The sequence below is a fragment of the Mobula hypostoma genome, chromosome 5, assembly GCF_963921235.1.
Source record: "Mobula hypostoma chromosome 5, sMobHyp1.1, whole genome shotgun sequence".
Lineage (NCBI taxonomy): Eukaryota > Metazoa > Chordata > Chondrichthyes > Myliobatiformes > Myliobatidae > Mobula > Mobula hypostoma.
In genome coordinates, this window is record NC_086101.1 from 11,184,466 (window position 1) to 11,200,299 (window position 15,834).

Consider the following 15,834-nt stretch of genomic DNA (forward strand, 5'->3'; position numbering starts at 1 on the left):
GAAAAGGATGTGGAGCACCAGGAGATCAGTGTTTCAGAATCAGGTTTGATATCACAGGCACAGTTTGAGAAATGTGTTAATTTAGCAGTAGTAGTACCGTGCAATACATTAAAATAAGAAAAAATAAGTAAATCAATTACAGTAACTATATACTTGAATTGAATTGACTTTATTACTTACATCCTTCATATACATGGGGAGAAAATGTTTGATGTGCAATTTATAGTAATTTATAATAAATATTCTCTGCAAACAGAATAGTCTACATAACATAGAAATACAGTTGTGTCAGCATGAATTAATTAGTCTGATGGTCTGGTGGAAGAAGCCGTCCCGGAGCCTGTTGGTCCTGGCTTTTATGCTGTGGTACCAGATGGTAGCAGCTGGAACAGCTTGTGGTTGAGGTGGCTCTGGTCCCCAATGATTCTTCAGGCCTTTTTACACACTTTTTGTAAATATCCTGAATAGTGGGAAGTTCACATCTACAGATGCGCCGGGCTGTCCACACCACTCTCTGCAGAGTTCTGTGATTGAGTGAGTACAGTTCCCCTAACAGGCAGTGATGCAGCCAGTCAAGATGTTCTCAATTGTGCCCCTGTAGAGTTCTTAAGATTTGGGGGCCCATACCAAACTCGGTATAACCACAAGACAGCGGAGCTTTGATGTTAGAGTTTTCCTTTTGCATGTTGATCTGCCAGCCTCAGCTGACAAGCCCCATCTACTCAAAGTGACTCGTTTTAAGCTGCCAGTAACCTGCTTTTGGCCCTTCTCCTGACAGTAGAAACCGTTCTGTCGGGCATGTAGACCGAGAGCTGGACTGGGTTGTCAGAGGCTATTTGAGATGCACACCATTGGGAACATTAAATAGGTAGTGGGAGCTCATCCCCACAAACTGGCCTGGCTATAACAAACTGAAGGAACCAGTGATCTTATAGAGATGTATAAAATATTGATGGGCATAGAGAGGAAGAATTCACACAGTTTTCCCCCTCGGTTAAAGTATCAAGAGACCATGAGATATAGGAGCAAAATTAGGCCATTTGGCCCATTGAGTCTGCTCCACCATTTCATCATGGCTGATCCAATTTTCCTGTCTGCCCCCGATCTCCTGCCTTCTCCCTGTATCCTTCATGCCCTGACCTATCAAACATATATCAATTTCTGCCTTAAATATACAGAAAGACTTGGCCCCTGCAGCTGTCTGTGGCAAAGAATTCCACGGGTTCACCACTCTCTGGCTAAAGATATTCCTTCTCATCTCCATTCTAAAAGGACGCCCTTCTATTCTGATGCTGTCCCCTCTGGTAGTAGACTCTCCCACCATAGGAATAATCCTCTCCACATCCACTCTATCAAACTTTTCGCCATTTAATTGGTTTCAATGAGGAATATCAAGCAGTAGTAAATCAAGGCAACTAGACTTGCTGTGTTGTCTGATCCACAGTGGGTAGTTTTCTGGTTTATAATAGCTGGAAAACTTCCCACCATGGATTAGAACTGAAGAAGCCTCTCGGATGAATGGCAAAATGTCTTTCAAACAACTCGGCAAGTCCAGTTGCCTTGATTTACTATTGCTTGATATACAATGACCAAGGTACTGTATTTAAATGCGCATCGCATTGGAATAAGGTGGACAAAATAGTGGCGCAATTAGAGATTGGTCGGTATGACGGTGTGTGGATCACTGAGTTGCAGCCGAAAGAAGGCAATAGTTGGGAGTTTAACATCGAAGGGTATATCTTGTATCAAAAGGAAAGGCAGGAAGGCATTGTTGGTGGCGTGCCTCTGTGTGTAAGAGATGGAATTGCATCTTTAGAAGGAGGTGGCATAATGTTAGAGAATGTTGAATTTTTGTGGGTGGAGTTAAGAAATTGCAAGGATTAAAAAGTCCATTGTGGGAATCATATATAAGCCTCCAAATAGTAGCCAAGATGTGGGTTGAGATTGCAAAGGGAGCTGGAAAAGGGTCATAAGGGTAATGTCACAATTGTAATGGGGGACTTCAATATGCAAGGGGATTGGGAAAATCAGGTTGGTGTCAGATCACAAGGGAGGGAATTTGTTGAATGCCTATGAGATGGCTTTTTAAAGCAGCTGTGCTTCAGCCTGCTGGAGGAAAGGTTATCTGAGATTGGATATTGTGAAATAACCCAGATCTTATTAGGGAGATGAACATAAAGGAACCCTTAGGAGGCAGTGATTGCAATAGGATGCAATTTGAGAGGGAGAACCATAACTCACATGTATCTGTATCGCGATGGAATAGAGAGAATTGCAGGTGCATGAGGAGGGAGCTTGCCCAGGTGGATTGGAGGAGGATATTGGCAGGGATGACCCTGGGATGTAGTCTTATGGGGACTTATGTAGGAGACTTTTGGGGATGACGGCGGCGCAGAGATGGCTGAAGTTTCTGGGAATATTTCACAAGGTGCATGATAGATATGTCCCAGAGAGGAAAGAGTTCCCAAATGGCAGGGGTAAGCAACTGTGGATGACAAAGGAGGTTAAGGACTGCATATATGCCAAATAAAGTGCATATATGATAGCAAAAGTGAATGGGAAGTTCAATGATTTAAAATCCAACAAAAAGGCAACTAAAAAAGCTATAAGGAAAAGATGAAATATGAAAGCAGACAAGCCAGTAATATAAAGCAGAATACCAAAAGTTCATTTTCAGTTTAGTAAAGAGTAAAAGAGATGTGAGAGTTGATATTGGACGACTGAAAGAGGAAGCTGGCGAAGTAATAATGGGGGACAAAAAAAATGGCAGATGAACTTAATGGGTACTTTGCATCTGTCTACACTGTGAAAGACACCAGCAGTTTGCCTGACATACGTGAGTGTCAGGGAGCAGGAGTGAGTGCCATTGCATTTACAAAGGAAAACGTGCAAGGCAAGCTCAAAGTTGCATAAGACAGATTCCTCAGAGAGGTTGTTGAAGAGATATTGGATGCATTGGTCATGACCTTTCAAGGATCACTTGATTCTGACTTGGTCCTGGAGGACTGGAAAATTTCAAATGACTTCACTCTTCAAGAAGGGAAGAAAGCAAAAGAAAGGAAATTATAGGCCAGTTTGCCTAACCTCAGTGGATTGGGAAAGTGTTGGAGTCTTATTGTTAGGGACGAAGTTTTGAGGTACTTGGAGACTAATGATAAAATAAGTAAAGTCAGCATGGTTTCTGTGAAGAGAAATCATGCCTGAAAAATCTGTTAGAGTTCTTTGAGGAAGAAGCAGGGTGGACAAAGGAGAGACAGTGGATGTCATTTACTTGGATTTTCAGAGGGCATTTGATAGGGTGCCACACATGAGGCTGCTTAACAAGATAAAATCCTGTGGCGTTACAGGAAGGATACTGGCATGGATAGTGACAGGCAGGAGGCAGTGAGTGGAAATAAAGGGGGCCTTTTCTGGTTGGCTGCCGGTGACTAGTGGTGTTCCCCAGGGATGAGTATTGAGACTGCTACTTTTCACATTGTTTGTCAGTGATTTAGATAATGGAATTGATGGTTTTGTGGCAAAGTCTGTGGATGATATGAAGAGAGATGGAGGGGTAGGTAGTACTGAGGAAGCAATGCGGTTGCAGCAGGACTTGGACAAATTGGAAGAATAGGCAAAAATGGCAGATGGAATACAGTATTGTGAGGTGTATGATAGTGCATTTTGGTAAAAGGAACAGCAGTGTGGACTATTATCTAAATGGGAAGAAGGTTCAAACATCAGAAGTGCAGAGGGACTTGGGAGTTCTCGTGCAAGACTCCCGGAGGGTAATTTACAGGTTGAGCCTGGGGTAAAGAAGGCACATGCAATGTTGGTATTTATTTCAAGGGGAATAGAATATAAAAGCAAGGAGATAATACCTAGCCTTTATAAGACACTGGTCAGGCCACAGTTTTGGGCCCCATATCTCACAAAGAATATGATGTCATTGGAAAGAGCCAAGAGGAGGTTGACGAGGATGTGTCCAGGAATGAAGTGGTTAACATATGAGGAGTGTTTGGCAGCTTTGGGTGTGGACCCACTGGAATTTAGAAGAATGCATGGGGATCTCATTGAAACCTACCGAATGTTGAGTTTACCAGGATTCCAGACCTAATCAGTTCCCCTCTACCACCACTCTGCTCTGTCTAGCGGAATTAGTCCTTACTCTTAATAATTTCTCCTTTGGCTCCTCCCACTTCCTCCAAACTAAAGGTGTAGCTATGGGCACTCGTATGGGTCCTAGCTATGCCTGCCTTTTTGTTGGCTTTGTGGAACAATCTATGTTCCGTGCCTATTCTGGTATCTGTCCTCCACTTTTCCTTCGCTACATCGACGACTGCATTGGCGCTGCTTCCTGCACACATGCAGAGCTCGTTGATTTTATTAACTTTGCCTCCAGCTTTCACCCTGCCCTCAAGTTTACCTGGTCCATTTCCGACACCTCCCTCCCCTTTCTAGATCTTTCTGTCTCTGTCTCTGGAGACAGCTTATCCACTGATATCTACTATAAGCCTACTGACTCTCACAGCTATCTGGACTATTCCTCTTCTCACCCTGTCTCTTGCAAAAACGCCATCCCCTTCTCGCAATTCCTCCGTCTCTGCCATATCTGCTCTCAGGATGAGGCTTTTCATTCTAGGACGAGGGAGATATCTTCCTTTTTTAAAGAAAGGGGCTTCCCTTCCTCCACTATCAACTCTGCTCTTAAACGCATCTCCCCCATTTCACGTACATCTGCTCTCACTCCATCCTCCCGCCACCCCACTAGGAATAGAGTTCCCCTGGTCCTCACCTACCACCCCACCAGCCTCCGAATCCAACATATTATTCTCCGTAACTTCCGCCACCTCCAACGGGATCCCACCACTAAGCACGTCTTTCCCTCCCCGCGCTCTCTGCATTCCGCAGGGATCGCTCCCTACGCAACTCCCTTGTCCATTCGTCCCCCCCATCTCTCCCCACTGATCTCCCTCCTGGCACTTATCCGTGTAAGCGGAACAAGTGCTATACATGCCCTTACACTTCCTCCCTTACCACCATTCAGGGCCCCAAACAGTCCTTCCAGGTGAGGCGACACTTCACCTGTGAGTCGACTGGGGTGATATACTGCGTCCGGTGCTCCTGATGTGGCCTTTTATATATTGGCGAGACCCGACGCAGACTGGGAGACCGCTTTGCTGAACACCTATGCTCTGTCCTCCAGAGAAAGCAGGATCTCCCAGTGGCCACACATTTTAATTCCACATCCCATTCCCATTCTGACATGTCTATCCATGGCCTCCTCTACTGTAAAGATGAAGCCACACTCAGGTTGGAGGAACAACACCTTATATTCTGTCTGGGTAGCCTCCAACCTGATGGCATGAACATCGACTTCTCTAACTTCCGCTAATGCCCAACCTCCCCCTCGTACCCCATCTGTTACTTATTTTTATACACACATTCTTTCTCTCACTCTCCTTTTTCTCCCTCTGTCCCTCTGACTATACCCATTGCCCATCCTCTGGGTTCCCCCCCACCTTGTCTTTCTTCCCGGACCTCCTGTCCCATGATCCTCTCGTATCCCTTTTGCCAATCACCTGTCCAGCTCTTGGCTCCATCCCTCCCCCTCCTGTCTTCTCCTATCATTCTGGATATCCCCCCTCCCCCTCCCACTTTCAAATCCCTTACTCACTCTTCCTTCAGTTAGTCCTGACGAAGGGTCTCGGCCTGAAATGTCGACTGTACCTTTTCCTAGAGATGCTGCATTCGCCAGCAACTTTTATGTGTGTTGCTTGCCAGGATACTGATTCACCAGCAGTTGGTCCTTCCAGATACAGGTGTATTTTTACTGCAGTCATTTGAAACACCTTGACTGTACACAGGTCTCCAAAAACAGATCTCTGTTTAACTAATTATGTGACTTCTAAGAACCATTTTGTTCCACCAGTGATGATTTTGTGTGTCATATTAATGGGAGTGAATACTTATGCAATCAATTATTCTATGTTTTATATTTGTAATAAACTTAGATCATTTTCACTGTGACACAAAAGAATCTTTTTCTGTTAATCAGTTTCAAAAATTGCTGAATTAGGTCACCTGTGATTCAATGCTGTAAAACAGTAAAATCTGAGAACTTCCAAGGGGGCGTGAATACTTTTTATAGGCCCTGTATTTTTATATATATATATGGTTTCTTTCAATACCTTCAGATAACTTTCCCAGAACTAATGTCAGACTCACCAGCCTATAATTTCCCTGGTTTATATTCAGAGCCTGTTTTAAACAACGTAGTAACATTGTCTATACTACAATCCTCTGATACCTCCCCTATTGCAAAGGATATTTTAAATACCTCTGCTGGGGCCCCAGCAATTCCTGCATACCTCCTGTAAGGGTCTGAGGGAACACCTTGCCAGTCCCTGGAGATTTAACCACCCTGATTTGTGTCAGGGTAGCAAATACCTCCTCCTCTGTAATCTGTACAGGATCCTTGAAGTTGATGGTGTTTTGCCTTATTTCTAAGTACTCTACATCTGTCTCCTGAGTAAATAGAGTTTCAAAGAAGTAATTTAAGATCTCCCCCATCCGTTTTGATTCCACACATGGTTTACCTACCATTCTGATCTTCCAGAAGATCAATTTTGTCCCTAGCGGTCCTCTTACACAACATATCTATAGAATTGCTAAAGATTCTCCTTCATGTTGTCTGCTGGAGCAACGTCATGCCTTCTTTTAACCTTCCTGATTTCTTTCTTAAGTGTTCTCTTGCTTTTTGTGTACTCCTTAAGCACCTCATATGTTCCTACCTGCCTATACCTGCTGTACAACTCCTTTTCTCTCTTAACCCGAGCCTTGGTATCATTTGAAATCTAAGGTTCCCGACACCTGTTATCTTCACCTTTTATTCTGACCGACAAGTACAAGCTTTGCACTGTCAAAATTTGGCTTTGAAATACTCCACTTTCAAAGCACGCTTTTGCCAGAAAACAGCCAGTCCCAATCCATATTTGCCAGATCATTTCTGATGACCTGCAATTGGCCTTTCTCAATTTAGAATCTCAACCCGTGGATCAGACCTATATTCTTACATCAACACACATCAAAGTTGCTGGTGAACGCAGCAGGCCAGGCAGCATCTGTAGGAAGAGGTGCAGTCGACGTTTCAGGCTGAGACCCTTCGTCAGGACTAACTGAAGGAAGAGTGAGTAAGGGATTTGAAAGTTGGAGGGGGAGGGGGAGATCCAAAATGATAGGAGAAGACAGGACTTCAAATCCCTTACTCACTCTTCCTTCAGTTAGTCCTGACGAAGGGTCTCGGCCTGAAACGTCGACTGCACCTCTTCCTACTGATGCTGCCTGGCCTGCTGCATTCACCAGCAACTTTGATGTGTGTTGCTTGAATTTCCAGCATCTGCAGAATTCCTATTGTTTACTATATTCTTACATACTTACTTTAAAAATCCAAGTACACAACATCAACTAATTCTCCTTTATCTATCCTGCTTGATATTTCTTTAAAGAATTCCAACAGATTTGTCAGGCAAGATTTTCCCTTGAGAAAACCATGCTGACTACAGACTATTTTATTATATGCTTCCAAGTACCCTGAGACCTCATCTTTAAAAATTGACTCCAACATCTTCCCAACCACTGAGGTCAGACTAACTGGCCTATAGTTTCCTTTCTTCTGACTCTCTCCTTTCTTGAACAATAGAGTAACATTTGCAATTTTCCAGTCTTCTGCACCCATTGTAGAATCTAGTGATTCCTGAAATATCATTATTAATGCTGCCATGATATCTTCAGCCACCTCTTTCAGCACTCCGGGTGTACACTGTCTAGTCCAGTGACTGATCTATCTTCAGTCCTTTCAGTTTCCCATGAACATTCTTTCCTGTTATGGTAGCTTCACACACCTCATGATCCCTGACACCTAGAACTTCCACCATACTGGTAGTGTCTTGCACAATGAAGACTGATGCAAAATACTTTTTCAGTTCATCTGTTATTTTATTGTCCCCCATTACTAGCTCTCTAGCATCATTCTTGAGCGGTCCAATATCCACTTTCACCTCTCTTTTATACTCTATATATCTGATGAAACTTTTGGTATCCTCTTTAATATTATTGGCTAGCATACTTTCATATCCCATCTTTACCTTCTTAATTACTTTTTAGTTGGTTTTTAAAAGGTTTTCAGTCCTATAACTTCCCACTATTTTTTGCTGTATTATATGCTCTCTCTTTGGCTCTTATGTTGGCCTTGACTTCTCTCGTTAGCCACGGTTGTGTCATCGTTCCTTTAGAAAATTTCTCCTATTTGGGATTGCATATATCCTGTGCCTTCTGGATTGCTTCCAGAAATTCCAGGCATTGCTGCTGTGCTGTCATCCCTGCCAGTGTTCTTTTCCAATCAATTCCGGCCATCTCCTCTCTCATGCCTCTGGAATTCCCTTTACTCCACTGACATACTGATACATCTGACTTTAGCTTCTCCTTCTCAAATTTCAGGGTGAATGTTACCATATTATGATCACACTCCCCTGAGGGTCCTTTTACCTGAAGCTCTTTAATGAATTCTGGTTCATTGCACAACACCCAATGCAGAATAGCTGATCCTCTATTGGACTCGACGAGCTGCTCTGAAAAGCCATCTTGTCGGCATTCTGGAAATTCCCCCTGCACCAGCCTGATTTTCCCAATCCACCTGCATATTGAAATCCCCCATGGCTATTGTAATATTGCCCTTGTGGCATGCATTTTCTATCTCCCATTATAATTAGTAGGCCACATCCTTACTACTACTTGGGAGTCTGTATGCAACTCCCATCAGGGTCTTTTTACCCTTTTACCCTTGCAGTTCCTTAGCTCTATCCACAAAGATTCAACACCTTCTGGCCCTTTGTCACCTCTTTCTAACGATATCACTTTTTACCTACAGAGCAATGCTGCTCCCTCTGTGTTCCTGTCTGTCCTTTCGATACAATGTGTATCCTCGGGCATTATGATCCCAACTATAATCTTCTTTCAGCCATGATTCAATGACATCATACCTGCCAATCTGTAACTGTGCTACAAGTTCATCTACCTTATTTCGTATACTACACGCATTCAAACACAACACCGTCAGTCCTGTGTTCACCCTTTTTGATTTTGCCCACCTTTTACATTGCAACTCCCTTGTTGACTGCAATTTTGCCCTATCAACAGCCTCTGCTCACTTCACATTGCCTCTGTTTGTAAACCAGCCACCTCATCTTCAGCACTGTTATCCACCTTTCTGCGATACTTCTTGCATTGAAACATGTGCAGCTCAGAACACTAGTTGCTCCATGCTCAGCCTTTAGATTCCGAACTTTGTCTGAGGTCTTATCAGCATCTGTCTCTGCAACCTCTCCACTTACTGTTCTGTTGTAGAGAGAGTGTTAAGGTGAGGGGGAAAAGATTTAACGGCAACCATTTTTCCACTGAAGTTGGTATCTGAAATGAGCTGCCAGAGGAAGTGGCAATTGTTCAGTTCATGAACTAACTCACAAAACACTTCTTCTTCATGTGCCTTGCTTGTTACACGCTTGGGCGATCATGGCTTTCCACATTGAACAATTCCATGCAGCGTCAATGATATCTCACACACTTAGATCTGTTAGTCCTTTCACAGTCCATATATTTTCTTCTTTGCCTTGCTCTTCCGCGTTTCCCAGGCATACGGCCTTGTAATGGAAGGCATTCTATTTCTCCCTTTCTGATGACGTGGCCCAGGAATTTAAGTTTCCTCTCATTTAATGTTCTCATTAAAGATCCTTTTGTATGGGCATGTTGGAGTACTGTCTCATTAGTTACCCTATCTCTATATGATATTTTCAGCATTCTTCTAAGAAACCGCATTTCTGTTGCTTCTATGTTTCTTTGGAGTTCTGGTGTTATGGTCCATGTTTCAGAAGCATACAGCAAGATTGACCAGATGTAACACTTTATTAGCCTAAGCCTTGTTGTTATAGAAATGTGTCTGTTGGTAAAAATGGGTTTCATTTTTTTGGAAGTTGGTTTTGGCAATGGCATTTTTTCTTTTTTATTTCTACTTTACTTCTAGCATCTTGTGATATAAAGCTACCAAGGTAATTAAAGCTGGTCTTTTGTTCAATCTCTTGGTTACCGATGTACAACTGGCAGTTGGGAGTATCCTGCTGTTTTGATATTACTATACTTCTAGTTTTTTTTACAGTTGATGGTTAAACCAAAATCTGTACTTGTTTGTACTATTTCATCTAGGAGGATTTGTAGGTCTTCTGCAGCACTTGCTATTCGGGTGGTATCGTCTGCATATCTTATATTGTTGATATTAACACCTCCAATTTTTATCCCATCTAGGTCTTTGATTTCTCTGAGACTCATTTCACTATAGATATTAAATAATTCCGTTGAGGCAACACATCCCTACTGGGTGTTTTTTATAGACAACCCAATAGTAACAGGGACATCGAAGAGCAGAGAGGGAGGCAGATCCTGGAAAGGTGTAATAATAACAGGGCTGTCGTGGTGTGAGATTTTAATTTCCCCAAATATTGATTGGCATCTCCCTAGAGCAAGGGTGGAGTTTGTTAGGTGTGTTCAGGAAGGTGTCTTGACACAATATGTAGATAAGCCGACAAGAGGAGAGACTGTACTTGATCTGGTAATGGGAAATTAACCTAGTCAGGTGTCAGATCTCTCAATAGGAGAACATTTTGGAGATAGTGATCACAATTCTATCTTCTTTACCATAGCTTTGGAGAGGATAGGAACAGACAAGTTAGGAAAGCATTTAAATGGAGTAAGGGGAATTATGAAGCTATCAGGCACAGTAACGCTTCGCTGCCCATCTGCTTTCTGCCTTGCCTGAGAAATTGGACTGTCGAGTCAACTGACTCTGAAGATTAGCGGTATTCCTTTTATATTTAGTTGTTCTTTTCAGCCATAGTGTAGGCTTCGTTTTCCAATTGAGAGTTTTAGTTAACGGCCCTGTTTAGCTGAGCGTTTATTGTTCTCTTTTCCCTTCAACACTGTTCACATTAAAGTCTGTGAACTATTGACCCGCGTCAATGTCTCTCACTCGGCACTTGGGCCATATCCAAACCGGGTGACAGCAAGTCTCAACAAGTACTGCGACGGAATGAATGGAGTTAAATGCTATCAGAATGAATAACAATTAGCTGACATGTGCATATTCACAAGTGCAATTTCCGTATCTACTGCTCCACCGAATCGATGGCTGTGACAGGAGATTGACGTAGGAGCTCCTGCAGCTGAACAGCTGATCTAACGCCACAAGCACACCTAGAGACCAGCCAGGGCTTCTCTGCTGTGCACCCGGAAACAACATTCCTGGCAGGCTAATGGGCTCTGTCGACAGGTAAAACCTTTCATGCCAGGGCTGGAGGTCTGGTTTGATATTACCAAACATTTGTGTTTTTTTTACACAGTTGACGGTTAGACCAAAATCTGCTCTTGTTTGTACTACTTTATCTGGAAGATTTGTAGATCTTCTGCAGCACTTGCTTTTTAGATTTTAGATTTGATTAGATTTAGATTATGAGGACACGCAGTCCTCTTTTATTGTCATTTAGTAATGCATGCATTAAGAAATGATACAATATTCCTCCGGTGTGATATCACGGAAACACAGGACAGGGTGGTATCATCTGCATATCTTATTGTTGATGTTAACACCTCCAATTTTTATCCCATCTAGGACTTCTATTTCTCTGAGAATCATTTCACTCTAGATATTAAACAATTCTGGTGAGGCAACGCATCCCTGTCTAACTGCTCTTTGAATTTTAGTCCAACTGCTTATATTATCATCAATTTTTACAGCCTTCATTTGGCTCCAACATGAACTTTGAAGCAGTTGTTGGTCCCTTCCATCAATGTTTAATTAGGAAGGGGAAAAAAGATTATGAGAGAAAACTGGCAGAGAACATAAAAACGGACTGTAAAAGCTTTTATAGATATGTAAAAAGGAAAAGACTGATAAAGACAAATGTAGGTCCCCTGCAGACAGAAACAGGTGAATTGATTATGGGGAGCAAGGACATGGCAGACCAATTCAATAATTACTTTGGTTCTGTCTTCACTAAGGAGGACATAAATAATCTTCCAGAAATAGTAAGGGACAGAGGGTCCAGTGAGATGGAGGAACTGAGTGAAATACATGTTAGTAGGGAAGTGGTGTTAGGTAAATTGAAGGGATTGAAGGCAGATAAATCCCCAGGGCCAGATGGTCTGCATCCCAGAGTGCTTAAGGAAGTAGCCCAAGAAATAGTGGATGCATTAGTGATAATTTTTCAAAACTCGTTAGATTCTGGACTAGTTCCTGAGGATTGGAGGGTGGCTAATGTAACCCCACTTTTTAAAAAAGGAGGGAGAGAGAAACTGGGGAATTATAGGCCGGTTAGCCTAACGTCGGTGGTGGGGAAACTGCTGGAGTCAGTTATCAAGGATGTGATAACAGCACATTTGGAAAGCGGTGAAATGATCGGACAAAGTCAGCATGGATTTGTGAAAGGAAAATCATGTCTGACGAATCTCATAGAATTTTTTGAGGATGTAACTAGTAGAGTGGATAGGGGAGAACCGGTGGATGTGGTATATTTGGATTTTCAAAAGGCTTTTGACAAGGTCCCACACAGGAGATTAGTGTGCAAACTTAAAGCACACGGTATTGGGGGTAAGGTATTGGTGTGGGTGGAGAATTGGTTAGCAGACAGGAAGCAAAGAGTGGGAATAAACGGGACCTTTTCAGAATGGCAGGCGGTGACTAGTGGGGTACCGCAAGGCTCAGTGCTGGGACCCCAGTTGTTTACAATATATATTAATGACTTGGATGAGGGAATTAAATGCAGCATCTCCAAGTTTGCGGATGACACGAAGCTGGGTGGCAGTGTTAGCAGTGAGGAGGATGCTAAGAGGATGCAGGGTGACTTGGATAGGTTGGGTGAGTGGGCAAACTCATGGCAGATGCAATTTAATGTGGATAAATGTGAAGTTATCCACTTTGGTGGCAAAAATAGGAAAACAGATTATTATCTGAATGGTGGCCGATTAGGAAAAGGGGAGGTGCAACGAGACCTGGGTGTCATTATACACCAGTCATTGAAAGTGGGCATGCAGGTACAGCAGGCGGTGAAAAAGGCGAATGGTATGCTGGCATTTATAGCGAGAGGATTCGAGTACAGGAGCAGGGAGGTACTACTGCAGTTGTACAAGGCCTTGGTGAGACCACACCTGGAGTATTGTGTGCAGTTTTGGTCCCCTAATCTGAGGAAAGACATCTTTGCCATAGAGGGAGTACAAAGAAGGTTCACCAGATTGATTCCTGGGATGGCAGGTCTTTCATATGAAGAAAGACTGGATGAACTGGGCTTGTACTCGTTGGAATTTAGAAGATTGAGGGGGGATCTGATTGAAACGTATAAGATCCTAAAGGGATTGGACAGGCTAGATGCGGGAAGATTGTTCCCGATGTTGGGGAGGTCCAGAACGAGGGGTCACAGTTTGAGGATAGAGGGGAAGCCTTTTGGGACCGAGATTAGGAAAAACTTCTTCACACAGAGAGTGGTGAATCTGTGGAATTCTCTGCCACAGCAAACTGTTGAGGCCAGTTCATTGGCTATGTTTAAGAGGGAGTTAGATATGGCCCTTGTGGCTACAGGGGTCAGGGGGTATGAGGGAAGGCTGGGTTCTGAGTTGGATGATCAGCCATGATCATAATAAATGGTGGTGCAGGCTCGAAGGGCCGAATGGCCTACTCCTGCACCTATTTTCTATGTTTCTATGTTTAGTTTAGCGAGAATTTGAAATAATTTTTCATGTTGCACTTTGTCGAATGCTTTAGTGAAATCAATAAAACATAAAAAGACATTTTGATATTCAATTGCCCTTTCTGAAAGCATTCGTAGTATGAAAATTGCGTTCCTAGTTCCTCTATCCTCAATAAATCCATATTGTAGTTTAGATGTTTCTGGCCTTCACTTGTTTTTAATCCGACTCAGAACAATTCTCAACAAAATCTTTATTATGTGACTCATAAGACTGATTGCTCTATAATTTTCACAGTCAATAGTTCCAGGAATTTTTGGTAGAGTTATAAATACTGATTTCAAGAGATCGTCAGGCAATACACCTAGACTCATATATGCCATTAAACAGCTCAAAAAGGATATCTATGCCCAGATCTTCCAGGGCATTTCCACTGAAATTTCATCAGGTGCAGTGGCTTTATCATGTTTCATGCTTTTCATTGCTTTAGTTATTTCTTCTATGGAAATAGGTGGGCCAGAATTAGTGTTTCATATCTGAGTGTTCCCCTCTATTATCCTCTAATCACTACCTCTGTATAGCAACACAATGACGACATTGATCACTCTGCACTACAGCAGAGATTGTTTTTTTTTCAATCTGATTGTGTTCTTTCTTGTAAAAATTATGTGTAATTTATGTTTTCCTTGTGAATGCTACCTCTGTGACACTGTAAAGCCTAAGATGTTGCTGCAAGTGTGTTTCTCTTTTGGCCTGATGCTTTCATGGACTTGTGCATATGACAATAAACAACATTGAAACTTTGAAGAGACAATTTGTCAGGCACACAGACAAGAAAGATTTAGAAGGATCTGGGCTAAACACTGGCAAATGGGACTAGTTTGGGTGGGGCATGTTGGTCATCATGGACCAGTTGGGCTGATGGACCTGTTTCTGTGCTGTATATCTCTACAATTAAACATCAGTGACAGTGATGAAGTCTCAGAGCCTCCATTATAATGTTCTATTGCAGCCATTTCTGGTTCTTCCAGTGAACACCTATTGATGTTACAGGAGGAGGCTGCTTGGGCAGTTGTGGACTTTCCACCCGAATGGAATTTTACTGATCTAATTTTGCTGGGGTGCATTGTAGATTTTGTCACTGTCTCATTCACTGATCTTTATTCTACAGACGATCTCTTCCCTGCTGTTCCTGAATGGGTCCTGCCACTGGTCGTCACCATTTGTGTTGTAATTGCTGCAAACTCCACTGTGATTTATTGGAATGTGAAACAAAACAGACGCATAAAAGGTACGTTTCTGCAATATTGTGAAGTACTGGCCTGGAAATCCAGTGGAAAATCTCCCAGTTTCCCTCTGAAATTTCCGTGAAAGCCAGAGCATTTTCTGCAGAAATCATGTAAAATCCACCTTTCCCAGCAGGCTCTGACATTCCAGCAGTGAACGTTGTCTCTGGAAAGAATATCTGTAGCCATAGAGATGGGAAGTAAGGAAGAAATCTGCCCGATGTTGCATTTCCTGTGTCCACTTCACATGATGAAGTGCCAGAAGGTTCAACTGGTCACTGATTCACTTGTACTTCCTGTAACTTGGTTCCTGATATTTAGGATCCTCTGCAGTCGTGAGACTGGGTACACATTGTTCGATAACTTTGTTTCATAGCTGAAGGCAAATTTTAAAACTACGTATTTTGATTGTGTAACCTATCCCACTCTAAGCTCTCCACTCACGGTGTCCTACAATGGTCTCAAAGGCTTACCAGAGGATGAAGAACAGAACTTCATCTTTTAAGTAGGAAAGCACAAAAATGCTGGAGGAACACAGCATCTGTGGAAAGTCAATGTTTCAGACCAAGACCCTTGATTGGAAAGGAAGGGTGAGGAAGCCCTCAAGAAGGTGGGTGGAGGGGAAGGAGTACAATCTGGGGGCTGGTAGGTGAAGCCATGTGAGGGAAATATTGGTGGATGAGGGAGAAAATTGAAGTGTGAAGGTGGGAGGTGATAGAACCATAGAACACTACAGCACAGAAAAGAGGCCATTCGGTCCTTCTAGTCTGTGCTGAAACTTTAT

The 15,834-nt window shown here is 42.8% G+C and overlaps 1 protein-coding gene across 6 annotated transcripts in view; it reads left to right on the top strand.

Annotated features, from left to right (window-relative positions):
* Positions 1-15,834, top strand: part of LOC134346577 (butyrophilin subfamily 3 member A1-like) — a 154,027-nt gene that overhangs the window by 118,692 nt on the left and 19,501 nt on the right. For all 6 annotated transcript variants that reach the window (XM_063048002.1, XM_063048000.1, XM_063048005.1 and 3 more), the window contains one exon: positions 14,936-15,055. In XM_063048002.1, the coding sequence (XP_062904072.1) occupies positions 14,936-15,055 (120 nt within the window). The remainder of the gene's footprint in view (positions 1-14,935; positions 15,056-15,834) is intronic.